Source organism: Coenobita brevimanus, chromosome 25 (assembly GCF_032717465.1).
Source record: "Coenobita brevimanus isolate Jiangsu-jjx chromosome 25, ASM3271746v2, whole genome shotgun sequence".
NCBI classification, from domain to species: Eukaryota; Metazoa; Arthropoda; class Malacostraca; order Decapoda; family Coenobitidae; genus Coenobita; species Coenobita brevimanus.
In genome coordinates, this window is record NC_136978.1 from 10,001,860 (window position 1) to 10,016,404 (window position 14,545).

The window sequence follows — 14,545 nt, forward strand, 5'->3', positions numbered from 1 at the left end:
AAATATGACTAACATGATATGACTAAATGAAATGACATGTCAGCACTACCTTGACATGACGTTACAACACTACCCTGACCTAGGGTTGCCATATCTGAACTCAAAATATCGGACGCCTTAGCTGAAACCCATGCTCCCCTCCCCCAACACACACTTTGGGCCTTTGACGTTATGAAACCTTGATATTGGCTATATATATATATATATATATATATATATATATATATATATATATATATATATATATATATATATATATATATATATATGGATGTATGTATGTATATCCCATTGGATCCCAGGGGTGCTGGGCGAGGCACGGCACTGGGAGGGTACCAAGCGTACCGCCCTCCGCCTATCGGCTCATAGTCGCGAAGCTCATGGGTCCCTACGCGGGGGTTCCCTGCTTTATAAAGACTTGAAAAATCCCAGTTCTGTCCAATACTTCGGACACTGGGCTCCAATGGGATACACACACACACACACACACACACACACACACACACACACACACACACACACACACACACACACACGCACACACACACACACACACACACACACACACACACACCAGTACTGCTGTACTGTATCTCAGTCTATAGTCTTTTTACAATATAATGGACAACAGGCAAAGTACAGAATTGGCTAGTTTATGACTGAAAAATGCTAAAGCGCCTTATATGCAGGATAAGATCATAAGAATAACATGACTGTAAAACTGGAAACTAAGCCAATAATTCAGTGCAGTTACCATGTGTTTCATGGCTGTAACAGCACTATGGAAGGAATTTAAAAAAAATCTCGCGGCTGAACAACAGGAAAAGACAGGACATTTTAGGTAGCTGCTAGCGCTAAACCAGCCAAGTTGACAACACTTAGCTGACGAAAGCAACGAAGGTCTCTCTCTCTCTCTCTCTCTCTCTCTCTCTCAAACACACACACACACACACACACACACACACACACACACACACACACACAAGGGAAAATGAAATATGTAAGGTTGTGGAAAGGGGGTTCGTTATTGAGTAGGAACAGAAGTGCTTGAATGTCTTTTTACATGTGTGTTTATTTATTTATTTATGTTTGTCGAGGCCACCCCTCACAAAATGCGAAATGTGAAGTTATGGTTCTTCTCTCTGACGGCCACTTTTCTTGCTATGTGTGTGTGTGTGTGTGTGTGTGTGTGTGTGTGTGTGTGTGTGTGTGTGTGTGTGTGTGTGTGTGTAAAATGAATTACTTTGATGTATTACTGGGAGGCATTAAGGTTACCGTTCAATCACTCCTCGCTTCATGACCGCAATTGTGTGTAATTATGTTTTGAATTGTTGTGCGAAAGTGTATCGGTAAGCTATTGTAATAACTGTAATAATGGTTTATGTACTGTAGATGTTTGTGTGTTTGTTTAGACTGTGCTTTTTGTGTATAGACTCCTATGCCCATTTCGCTTGACACTGTTGGAGGCCTATTTATGGTAGGTCATTAGTCAGGCGATCTGCGTGTACCACAATTCACATATTCGAAACCAAAGTCGTGCGTTCGTATCCAGATGAGCCTAGGTTTTCTACAACATTACCACCACCACCAGCAACAACAATAACAACAAATAGCAGCAACAGCATTAAATCTGATAGCTGAGAGTTTTGTTCTTTTGAGAGAGATCCTAACATGCTAACCACCGCCTCTCTTTCCCCCTCAGGAGTGTGTAGTGAGAGCGGTCCTGTGATCTTTGAGGAACCTGACAACCGTGTAGACTTCAGCAACTCCACTGGCGCCAACATCCACTGCTCTGTCCGCGGCCACCCCAAGCCTACTGTCGTATGGGTCCGTGCTGAAGATGGTACTGCTATCGGTGATGTCCCTGGCCTTAGGAGGGTGAGTGGAGTTTTTTTTAATGTTGTAGGAATGTAGACGGTTAAAGTAGGTTAAGGAGGATATATGGTTTGTTTACATTCATTGTGGTGCTGAGGATATAATAGGAAGATTGCATGAGATAGATTTGGTATTGTTATCCCAACTTTTAAAAGGTGAGTGTGTGGAGGATTATTATATGCTGCAAAAGAAAAGAGAATTATCCATCACCTATTTTATTTTGATGTCGAGGATATAAAAAATGATATAATTATAGGCTATATCAGTAGGCCTCATACTGTTTTGGAGACGTCCCTGGATTTAGGAAGGTGAGAGACGGACTGATTTTGACGTCTCTGACCATAGTAGGGGGTACAGATGTTGTTCTTTTTTTTTTTTTTTTTTTTTTTGTATGCATACTGCAGAATAGTTAAGGATTAGCCAAATCCTGTTTTAACCCCCCCCCCTCTTCGATACGAGGTGTTTCTTGTATAGTTAAGGTGCTTGTGCTGAATACAATTGTCTGCAGGTACCAACAATACAATATAGCTAAGTCACTATGCTAAAGATGTTGATGAATATTTTTTCCTAGCCCCATAATTCGAGATCTCTCTTCTTTACTGAATGAAATCGACTGCTAGTTAGGTGAATAGGGTGACCCACACTGAAGATGGTAGAGCACTGCTGTTGGAGGCGTCTTTGGCCTAATGAGGGTGAATGGATGGTTGTTTTTAGTGCAAAGGGGAAGAGGATTAGCCTACACCCATTCTGATAACGAGGATATGATAGGAAGAATGATACATATAGGAACAGAACTGCTATTTGAGACCTCCCTGCAGGCCTTAGAGCAGTGAGTTTACATGGTTTGTTGTCATTTGAAGGGATTGAGGATAATAAGTGTTTGTACTGTGGAAGGGTACCATAGAGGATTGCACTCATTTTCTTACGAATGATGTAATAGTTAGATTTATGTAGATAATAGTGTTACTGGAGACGCTCATGGCCTTAGCTTGAATTCATAGCGGGATGAGCAGGCGGTGTCTTGTATTACGGAGCGGTTAATTATTACTGTTTTGGTGATTTTTTTTTTTTTTTTGTCATCGACGTAAAGCACCGAAATAACAGACCGACTCCACAGGGAACAACACAGGTAGATGGTGTAGAATAGATGGGTGATGTAAGCGACTAGAGTACCTCGTGCTTGTGAGGGGTGAGGATAGAGATGAAAGGGTAATCATGATCTGATCCCAAAGAATGTTTGTAGTATCCATGTTCCAGAGACATTTGGGGAGAGATGGGACGATTACTTGATAAAGAGGACTTGATACAACGAGAGATCAGAACAGAGCATTTGCCGGAGAGGAAGAAATTGATGTATAGCCATGGATGTGTCGGTGTTTACATTTGTCTCTCTTCATTCACAGTCTTTGTTTATCTTTCTCCCTGACTCCTTCTCGTCCTCCCTCTTTCGTCATCTCTTCCCCTCTCGTTCCTTATGTCCTTCGTTTCTGCCTTAATGTAGGAGAAATATAAACAGGGGTGGATCAGGAGTAATGCATGCAGCTGTACATTACCGTAATTTCTCACACAGAATTGGGTGTAACGGCACACACACACACACACACACACACACACACACACACACACACACACACACACACACACACACACACACACACACACACACACACACACACACACACACACACACACACACACGTTTCTCAAGTCAGCTTTCCTTTTCCATATCACCTAATTCACGGACATATTAACCCTTTAGAAGGCAAGTTATGTACCCACTCATATTTTATTCTGCCTCCCGTTATATATGTTTACTCAGTTGAGGGAAATTCCTGTCTTCTGATCTCGATTGGTGCAGGCATTTCATTCTGGCTGCCCCTGGATGATATTATACCGCTGAGAAATCCGGAACTCCTAAAGGCTTATACAGAACGACTACTGGGTCTTTTTGGAAGAAAATCACTGACATTCCCTATTCCTTAAGCCGCTCTCAAGCCCTTGGTATAATAGAAGTAGTTAGAGAATTAAAAAACTTGCTACGACTTTGAAAAACTTGGCAAAAATATGGAGAGCTTTGGCCTAGTCCCCCAAGAAATTTAGACTGCCAGAGTTTCAGGATAGTTGCTGGATAGTTGGTGCTTTAAAGTGACACACCAGACCCCTGTGGACAGTCACCCCTTCCCCCGCCCTCGCCATTTTGGTTAACTTCTTGAATCCGGTTACTCTCTCTCTCTCCCTCCCTCTCTCTCTCTCTCTCTCTCTCTCTCTCTCTCTCTCTCTCTCTAAGCTCTCTAAGCTCCCCAGTGATAAAAGTCGTTTCTTAAGCATTATAAAGTCGTCAGGAATTGGCAAGAAGAAATTGAGAAAGATCATGAGAAAGACATCCCCTGACTCAGTTCGTAAAAATTCTCCCCAGTTTTAATCCTCCTCTTGACACTTGTATATTTTGGTGTCAGGAACAGAATTAAAAAGGCGTACTGGTATTGAAGGGCATAGGCTCCAAAATGGCGTCGTTGTCCTCCCTCTTGCTCAACGTGGTCTGTAAATCACATCAGGGCGTTACTGGTGCAGCTGTTGGGTAGGGTTACTGAGTGTGTGTGTGTGTGTGAGAGAGAGAGAGAGAGAGAATTTTGTTTTTGTGTGTTCATTAGCTTATCTTGGTATGTTTTTTTTTTTATCATAATTAATCTTTAAACCTCAGTTGGTGACGTAAATCCCGTATCCATTGTATATTGGCTTGTATCCCCGCACGATTTTTCTCGCCTGCGGAAGACCTTCAGAAATCATCATCAAGAACACAGATCATAAAATGTCCATAACCCAGACGACACCGTAAGACCACGTTAAGACCAGAGACGAGGCCTCAAGACCACGTTCAGACCACAGCATGTCCACACCCTAGACCACTCCACCAGACCTTCATGTAACTCCATGAACACTGACCACAACACCAGACCATGTGACCATACGGCGGTAGCTGCTAAGAAGAGGGACGGTAGGTGTGGGAGTGAGTGTGAGGTGACGGCAGGGGAATGAGAGTGAACATGAGTGTAAGGTGTCTGAGTGAGAGCGATTGTGGGGATGAGAATAAGAGTGAAGTGAGAGCGAGTGTTAGGATGTGTGGGCTTGAGAGAGAATGTGTGTGACAGCTGAAACCGTAAGAAGATGATATTACTAAGAAAGAGGGACAGTTTAGGAATAAGAGAGAATGGAACGGAGTGAGAGTTATAATGGGGATGAGAGGGAGAGCAAGGTGGAGCTAGAATGAGAGTAGGATGGAGTAGAAATGAAACTGGGAGTGGAGATGGGACGAGAGTAAAAGCTGAAACTACAGGATGGCAAAAAGAATAATGGTTGGGTTTTATGCATATCAGCTACACGAGGAACACAAAGGCAGATCCCAGTAATCAGTGTATTTCTAAGTCTCCGTCTTCCCCTAGAATACTACCAAGAATGAGAGGAAGGTGGGAGTGTGAGTGTTGGGTGACGGCGTGGTTGGGTTGGTCGTCTTGAAGCGGGGTGTCGTTGTGATTTTATGAGGGCGGGATATATTTAGCCAGGGCGCTGTGTGAACGGGTAGAGGGGAGTAGGGAGAATGGTTGGGGACAGATTCCTCATTACGTACATTCGTACATACTTACATGCACTGTACAGTTGTAGTGTGAACAGTTTAGGGTGGGGGCTAAGGAGAGAGGGTAGAGGTGGAGGAGGGGTTCCTAGTTAAATTCACACATACATACGTGCATACACATAGACCACTCGACATACAGTTGTGGTGTGAATCGGGTAAAGAGAGTGAGAAAAGGTTATGAGGTGAGGTTCTTGCTCATATGCATACATACATATATACATATGCAGATATTCACAAGGAAAAAGGAAATCGCGAAAATATCCCTAGCTTTTTCGTGTATTTGCATCTTCGGAGGAGAACAAAGTGAGTGTGACTGAGTACAGCTGTCATTTTATACAGAATGAGGAGGGCTAGGACCTCCTAAGTCGCTGTTCGCTGCTATTGTGATAAACATCTTACTGCTACGTAAAACATCCTCTCTTGTATGGTACCTAATAAGTACATCCAAAATTATATTTGCAACTGTATTAAGAGTCAGGCAGAGATGAAACATATAATTCACTGAAGTATATAATTCGATAAAGTACCGTATATAATTTAAGCAATCAGTCAGGAGTCAAGGACACATAGGGTCATACGATCGGCCTTATACGTCGGGTGTTTTACTCTGATTGTTGAGGAATGTGTGTAGAGAACACGGAGTGATTAATATAAGATTTAATGTGATTCCTGAAAAATGATAGCTGATAATTGGGTAATAGCAAGTACCTAAGCTTTGTCGCCTAATGTTAGAAAAAAAAAAAAAAAAGTACGTTGTCGATCTGAACTGATTTAGATCCTTGATAAATACGGTCCCCGCATCCCTCTGTTCACGTTGGTTGTGGGGTGTAGGGAGGGATGGGATGACTTGCATTGTTAGAGTGTTTGTACAAGCAGCAGATCTGTCGACAAAGTGCTGGCTAGTACTGAGGATATTGTCAGTTATTATACCGGTATCTCTTGCTCCACAGAGTATTGTAGAGTTTATCTGTTTATTACTAGAGTCCTAATCTCAGAGTTGATGTAAATGCCAATCGGGATGATGACATATTAGCCACTACCACTTAAGGACATACCCTATCTATTTTTTTTTATCTATTATCCAAGCACAGAATTTACGACTACTACTGACTACTAAAAGATACAGCCTACTCACTTCAAAAGTTGCCATCTACATCAGCTTACTACCAGACGCGTAAGTCCAGGATTGACCACAGTATGTGACTAATTGGCAACAAACCATCCATTACGTTACTACTGAGGATCGACCCGTTTTCGCCAGTTACACAATCACAAAAACAACTCACAAAAAAAAAGAAGAAACAAAAACAATAATCACAGAGCTGACCTAAATTCCCCACTCGTTGAAATCAAACTTTATCTGTTAAGCACAAAAAAACAACTCACAACAAAGGATACTATTCATTTATATGTATTTACAGTCAGGCGCCTAATCCCAGAGTACATCCCGGGTGGGTGGGAGTCATGTAGTGGAAATTGCTTCAGTAATGGAATAGTCTGGGGAATGTTCTCGGCATGCTAAAAATAGACCGGGGAGGCGAGCTGTCTGAGCAGGGGTGTATCTTGAGAGGAAGAGTTTTATATCAGACTGTCCGTTTTTGTGTATCATCTGTGCCTGTCCGTTTCTAGCCGTCTGTCAATATTGTATCCTTCTACTTATCTGTGTATATGTGTCATCTGTCTGCCTGTCTAAGTGAGTATCTATTCTATCTACGTATCTGTTTATCTCTCATCCGTCTCTCTATCTCTGCTATAAATTACCAGCTGCTGAAATGGTATCCAGTAAAATAAACGAGGGAGGAGAGTGTTCTGAATAAGGCTGTATCTTAACCCTTTATTACTGTACTAGATTTAAGAATTAAGTATAATCTTTTGGTGCCATGGCAAGGAAAGAATTAGTGGATAATATTTATGACTAACCCCTTCAGTAAAATGGGTCTCCTCTTGGCTGCCTCGGACTAACGTGTGTGTGCAGGGAAGGGAAAACAGAGTTCAATAGTACGGTACCATATATCTGTCGTGGTTGAATAGCATCGTGACACTATCTACTGGTTTTGGTTTGTCTGTGTATCGTTATCCGTCTATCTGTCTATCTATTTATCTGTCTACCGTATCTATTTCTTGTTTGTCGGTCTGTCTGTCTATCTGATTGTCTATCTGTCTATATTATGAGACTTTGTTCCTCCTCCGAATAGTCCGCAATTATCCCAGAGTCTCAGAGGGAGATTAGCTCTCCAACTTCCCGGGCAAAGATATCGACCAGAATATCTTTTCACTGCAGTTCTCATCCCTCCGGCTTTCCGTTATTGCTTTCAGAGTTATGTGTCTAGGTTTATCAGTTCTTTGTTTCCGTATTATTATTTCTTCCTGTTTTCTTAATTATTTGTTTTATCTTTTTACTTATAGGGATCCATTTTTTCTCTGTCTTGTGTGCGTTCTTCTTGCCTAGTTTCTTTTCCTTTATCTTGAAACACAAGTCCTCTACTGTATTTCTCATCTATAGCCATTTTCACAGTATTATCACTTTTTTCTTTCTCCTTTATTTAATGTTAGCTGCTTAGTGTCTTCTCAATATTTTTATAACGATAGGGTGATGATGATGGTCGTGGTGGTGGTGGTGGTGGTGGTGGTGGCGGTGGCGGTGGCGATGGCCTAGTGTTCTGTCTCCTTTCTTATGCACGGAATTCTCTCTCTCTCTCTCTCTCTCTCTCTCTCTCTCTCACACACACACACACACACACACACACACACACACACACACACACACACACACACACACACACACACACACACACACACACACACACACACACACACACACACTTTACTTCCCAGTTTCTCCATAGACAACAAAAAATACTGCATTCCGCTCTTTCTCCGGTTCGTAAACTACACAGAATTTACTCAGATGTGGCCTAAAATTGCCATCCCTCCATCTTGCATGCTGAGGCGTAAGGAGATATTAACACTAGAATATGAAACTAGTCACGAAAAGCGCTATAGAGATTTTTTAGTGTCCAAGTCAAGTCTTTTTTCCTCAAATGACCCGTAAAATAAGCTGCAGTAGGTCGAAAAGTCTGTCCCAGGGTAGAGGGAAAAGAGTATAGCATATGGGACTAACCCTTTTCCCCCTTTTCTCCCATTCTGTTTCCCCTGCAGGTTCTCTCCAAGGGCAAAAAGCTAGATCAGGTTAGGGTAAAGAGAGTCTAGTATGTGGAACTAACCTTTTCCCCTTTTCTCCATCTCCTCCAGGTTCTCTCAAACTCACTCAACTATGATGCTAGTCATGAAGATGTGCTATGGAAAGAATGTAGAGCCCTAGTATTGTCCATATCCTCATATGACCTGTGTAAAATAAGAAGCAAAAGGGCGAAAAATGTAGATCAGATTAGGGGGAAAAAGAATAGCATGTGAAACTAACATTTTTTCCCAATTTTCTCCCTTCCCTTCAGGTTTCCTCAAATGGCACAAAACTAGGCCTGGTTAGGGTCAAGAGAGTCTAGAATATGGAACTAACCTTCTTCCCTTTTTCTCTGCAGGTTCTCTCAAATGGCACTCTCTTGTTCCCCCCTTTCCGTGCTGAGGATTACCGTCAGGAAGTTCACGCCCAGGTCTACCGCTGCCAGGCCACCAACCCCCACGGCACCGTACACTCCAGGGATGTCCACGTCAGGGCAGGTGAGCTCTACGCCCGATGGGGTCTTAATTACCCGGGTTTACCTATGTGGAGTTTGTTGTGGTTCTGGCGTCCTCTGTAGAGATGGTAGAATGGAAGAGTGGGGTGTTGATAGATAGATAGATGGATAGGTCGATAGATAGATAGATAAATAGATAGATAGATAGGTGGATGTATGGATGGAGTAGATAGGAAGTCAGATAAATAGATGGATAGTAATAGATGGATAGGTAGCTAGATACATATGGAGAGAGAGAGAGAGAGAGAGAGAGAGAGAGAGAGATGAGGGCGCTGGAACCACAACGTATTAGATTATAAGTGCATGAAAAACCCAGCTGACGTCAACACCAACCACTACCACAAGTACAGGCAAATAAATAACTAAGTGAATAATAAAAGGGAAGCAAAAAAAAAAAAATCTTAGTGAATATTTACGCACTCTAAAGGCTGCCATTTTTTTTTTTTTTAATAGAGTGCCATAGGAGGCTTCGTAATACCACCTCCTCAGCGATTTATTTAGCATTACACCTTAGCTTTTTCTTGTATGTTATTTATATCGTTCTAATATCGACATAGCTTGTACCAGTAACATAGAAGAGGGTCCTGAGTTGCAATACGTAGAGTAAATCGCTAAGGAAATGGCATTACGAAATTTCTGAAGATTGTGATGGTGGTGGTGATGGTGTTGAGATCAGTACTGTGTTGGAGGGGTGAGGTGCTGACTTGCTGTTCTGTCTCTTCATTGAGAGAGAGAGAGAGAGAGAGAGAGAGAGAGAGAGAATGAAACACTAAAGTGGGAGTTCCCAGTGTGTGTGTGTGTGTGTATGTGTGTTTAGAGTACCCTGATTGACGTCATGGGGTCTCAGAAGCCAGCTCAGGAATTCTGCGTGTGTTTCAGCCTCACTCAGCACCTGTCAGCATCAGCCAGTCAGCACCGTCAGCACCTCTCCTTCCTCTCAAGTGTCGCTGGCCAGGATCGCGCTTGGGGCTCTATTTTCATTTATTATTTGTTTGGCTGGATGGGTTTTGCAGTTTTAATACGTTCCTTCAGTGATACAGCCTTGACGTTTTGCCTTTAGAATGGCAGGTTGACTCTTGGTGGAATCTCGGAAAGTTTTTGTCCCCTCCTCTTCAATCCTAGTTATCTGTAAGAGCAATTTTTTTTTTTTGTTATTATTATTCTTATGCAGTTGGTGAGCTCTTATATTTCGTTTCTGTAAGCTTTGCCAGACTTAAGCTTTAACACCAGCCTTGTTAATTCTCACCAAACAAGCTTCTTAAATCAGAGTAATAAACCTGGAGCCCCGTCCGACCTGGCCGCGACGTAATTAGATTAGCACCCTTCACTTGCGATGACGAGTGTTCTGTTATGTTCTTGCAACCTTATACGATTTTATTAAGCTTGGAAAGGTCCTCTCGTATTGAAGGTGTTAGTGGATGCTGTTTCTCACCCCTTCACTACGAGCAGCCCCCACCGAAGCTGAATAAAACTATCTGAATGTGGCAAGAGAGTAATAACAGATGCCGTCCTCGTACCGGGCAGGGAACAGAGCCCCTTGCATCGCCGTGTCAGTGGGTGTGGGAAGCCAGTTTTAGTCCAGTCCCTCAGTATTGTTAGTGATCTGAGGTGTCGTTTGGAGGGCACTACAGGGTGGGAAGGGGTCATTGTAGTCACTGAGCATAGACATTGAGCATAGACACAGGGCATTGCAGTCACTGAGTATAGACACTGAACATTGCAGTCAGTGAGCATAGACACTGCCTGTTATTGTGGCTTTGGAGCACTTTAAGCACAAAAAATTGCAATCAAGCGGGTAACAATGATCGTTAGCTGTCAATCACTGATCATCGTCATTACCGGGGATTGCAGCCACTAGTTACTGAGAGGGCCAGGCATTGCAAGCACCAGATATTGAAACTCCAGAATAATGCAACCAAGGGAAATCTGCAAATACTAAGCGGTCGTAACCAAAGGACTGCATGCCGAGACCACAGTACCTGTAGACTATGCTTGGCTTCTGAGTTGACCATTACACTACTCGTATGTCTTTACGGCTGTTACGCCCTACCCACTGGCTTTAATAGGCGCTGGTAATGGTAGGCGGTCCCTGCTCGGGCATGGGAAGCAATTACGCCCATATGCGCACCGTCAATAAGGCTCAGTTTACCTGTAACCCTGAGGTTAATAATACACCTGTGCCACCATCCGGCTTAATAATTGCTTCTCGTGTTGTTCTGAATGGTGCATTTCTGTGCACAATATTAGGTTCCACTTCTCAGTGTTGTGTTTTTTCTTTGGTGTTTCTGAATTCATCATTACATTCATTAATATCTTCTCCAGTGCCATTATTATTTTTGCGATTATTATATTTAAGTGGGTGGATATTGGCCTATCTCACCGGGTACTCGTATGATAACATCCCCTTCTTTTCAAATTCCCATTCTCGCGTTTTCTGTATCCAACCCATCCCATTATTCACATTGGTAAGTTGGGATGTTGATGATTTTGTGTATGATGATAAGGTAAGTCACTTATTACCTCTCATGTCTCTCCCTGACACATTTAACATTTTTTCTCATCTGTTCTGTACGTCTCTGATTCCCCTGCGCCTTCTACTGCGGATATTGCCAGCAAGATACTCATTACTACGTCATGATTTTGCTTTACCTTTACGCAACGATATATGCATTTTTTTTTAGCATTTACGTCTTGATATAGTCCATTGTTCTTACCTGTCCTTCGTGTATATGCCTATTATATTGTGTTCACATTTAACCACGATACGGTATGTCATTATCTTTATGGTTACGGTACTGTACATTTGCGTCGTTACTATATTCCAGTTATGTACTTTGAAGACTACAGAATTACATACAATTATATTCTGTTGTGTATGCATTTAGTACAGCATTTTTAGGCTCTTGTTTACAGTATTTACCATTACATATTATGCTCTTCCTATTATCATTTACGTCATAACCAGATTCTGCACTGTTTACATTGCATCTCCGTGGCGACAATTGATTAGCATTCGTTTACATCCTCGGTTGGGCGGGGATTTGCCCGTGGGTTATTTTCTAAGGCTTTATTTATTTATTTTTTTTTTAATGCTGATTGAACCTAATAAGGGATTGTTGATCGTCTCTGTTTATATTAATCGAGGTGGCTGTACTGTATTTTTTTTTTTCAACTCGACGGAATGATGAAAGTTCCACATTAATTTTTGAAACTTTATCACTCCTTGTGTTGTTTACAGATGAATTTTTTAGTTAGCGTTTTGTCTGCAGGGAATATATGAAATGATTGTCCTTGTTTGCTGACGATATAGAACGAATTGCAGCGACGGTAATATCATACATTCTGTCATCCCTTGCTCAGACTGGTGGAAATTTATACATGTAGATCCAGAACCATTATTTATTTATTTATTTATTTTTTATTTTTAGTGAATGAAAAGACTTGCATTTTTACCTTGGTGTTTGCTCTTCGCCCCTCGTAGAATGTGCCTAGGTGAAATCTGTTAGTTAAGGTAATCTCAGTGTGGTGGGAATATTCGATTTTATGCCTGTTTTTGCGAGTGACATAGTTGGAAAAGTGGTGTTGTTGCTGGTATTTTTTTTTTTTACTTCCCCCCTGTTAGCATTAGTAAAATTTTTTCGTAATGTGGTGGAAGTATATCGATATTATTGTTATTATTATTATTAATCGGAAGTATCTGATGGCGAAGTCGATGTTTTTGTCTACCCCTTCATCCCGAGGACGTCCTTTGGTTTTATTTCATTCTTGCTGCCACCAGACGATTTTAGTTTATTTTTTTTTAATTTTTGGATGTTAACTGGAGTCCTTTTGGAGTGGATGGGCTCGATTGTACTTCTCCAATCCCCTCATTACTCCGGTTCCGTCCTAACCTGAATATAATCGTCTGGAAATAAAGAATACAATGAAAAAATAATACGTCGTCATAGTGTACCGTATGGCAGGGCTGTTCAACAACACTAGACGTAGAGCCGAATTATGAAACGCAGATTAACAAAGGGACCGTACATTATTTTACCTGCCTTTTTTTCGTCTATCTAAACACTTATGCACAGAAATAAACGAGAAATTCATATATTACTTGCGTTTACATTTTCCGCTAAATACACAAATAAAAAGAAAAACGCAAAACACTGTGGTTTATGCTTTTTGTTTATTTTCATTCTTCAGAGTCGGTCAGAAGCCCAAACAAAAACGATTCAAGGGCCGGCTTTGGATCTCGGGCGTCAGTTGAATAGCCCTGGTGTATGGGTTAAGAATTTCGCCATTCCTGATAATATCATAGTTACTTCAGTACGATGGCATTTATTTTTATTATTATTATTATTATTAACTATGCCCAGACAAAGGCATCAAATGAGGTCGTCATATCCCCCCAGAGTGAGAGAGAGCCTTCCTAATCTAAAAATCATCTCTTTGTAGCCAGAGCGAAATCTTAAATGAGCTATCGTAGTGCGGGGGTGAATGGAATTTGACAACTTCTTAACCCTCTGAGGCCAGTATTCTCGTCGGATAAAGAGGCTCACTAACACCTCTTCCTTAGCGATTTATTTTCCAAACTACTCATTAATATCCCGTGGTTTGCTTCTTACGTCTTTTCAGTATCGACGTAGATTGCATGAACAACACACAAGAATACAGTAACTGTGCAGAATCGGAAATAAGTCGGTAAGGAAGAGGTGTTATAGTAGGACTCGCCCACGTTTGCGGCTGTGGTGTGGCCCGCACCTGTGTACAATGGTGCCACGTTTCCCCAACTTGCGATGTGAAACGGAAGCTATTTATGTACAAGGCAACACAAATACGATAAGTTCAGTTGAATAAAACTTACACTTGTGTATTTTGATGGATGAATCAGCAGTAATCTTATTATGCCTAAAATATTTATACAGTAACACAGAAACATGGCATACATATTGTACAGTGTTGCTAAAAGAAATTGTAGTCACTTTTAATGTTTTTTAGCGTAGTTTTAGGGTGGGTAGTAATATTACAGTTATGGATATAAGAGAATGAGCCTGAAAAAAGAAGAAATATGCCAATATCCAAAGTAAAAGAAATAATTCATATAATTCTTGTGAGTGGCAGCACTGACACACCCATCTGGCCTAAGGTAAAGTACGTACCCCTCCGTAGACACAAAGATAGCTTGTACAGGTGTTGCTAGGGAAAAATGCTCACATTTACTGGCTTTTACCGTAATTTTAAGGGCGAGGAATAATCACATTTATAATCATAAGCTAATATGTAGGACAAAATAGTAGGCATATGCCAATACTGAAGTAAAAAAAAAAAAAAAAAAAAACATTATTCACTCGCGAGCGGC

At 41.4% G+C, this 14,545-nt stretch overlaps 1 protein-coding gene across 1 annotated transcript in view; it reads left to right on the forward strand.

The window, feature by feature from the left end:
* The window catches only part of Dscam1 (Down syndrome cell adhesion molecule 1), an 829,655-nt gene that overhangs the window by 314,435 nt on the left and 500,675 nt on the right, over nucleotides 1–14,545 (forward strand). Inside the window, exons 2-3 of the mRNA XM_080267762.1 lie at nucleotides 1,703–1,878; nucleotides 9,046–9,184. Coding sequence (XP_080123888.1) covers nucleotides 1,703–1,878; nucleotides 9,046–9,184 — 315 coding nt within the window. The remainder of the gene's footprint in view (nucleotides 1–1,702; nucleotides 1,879–9,045; nucleotides 9,185–14,545) is intronic.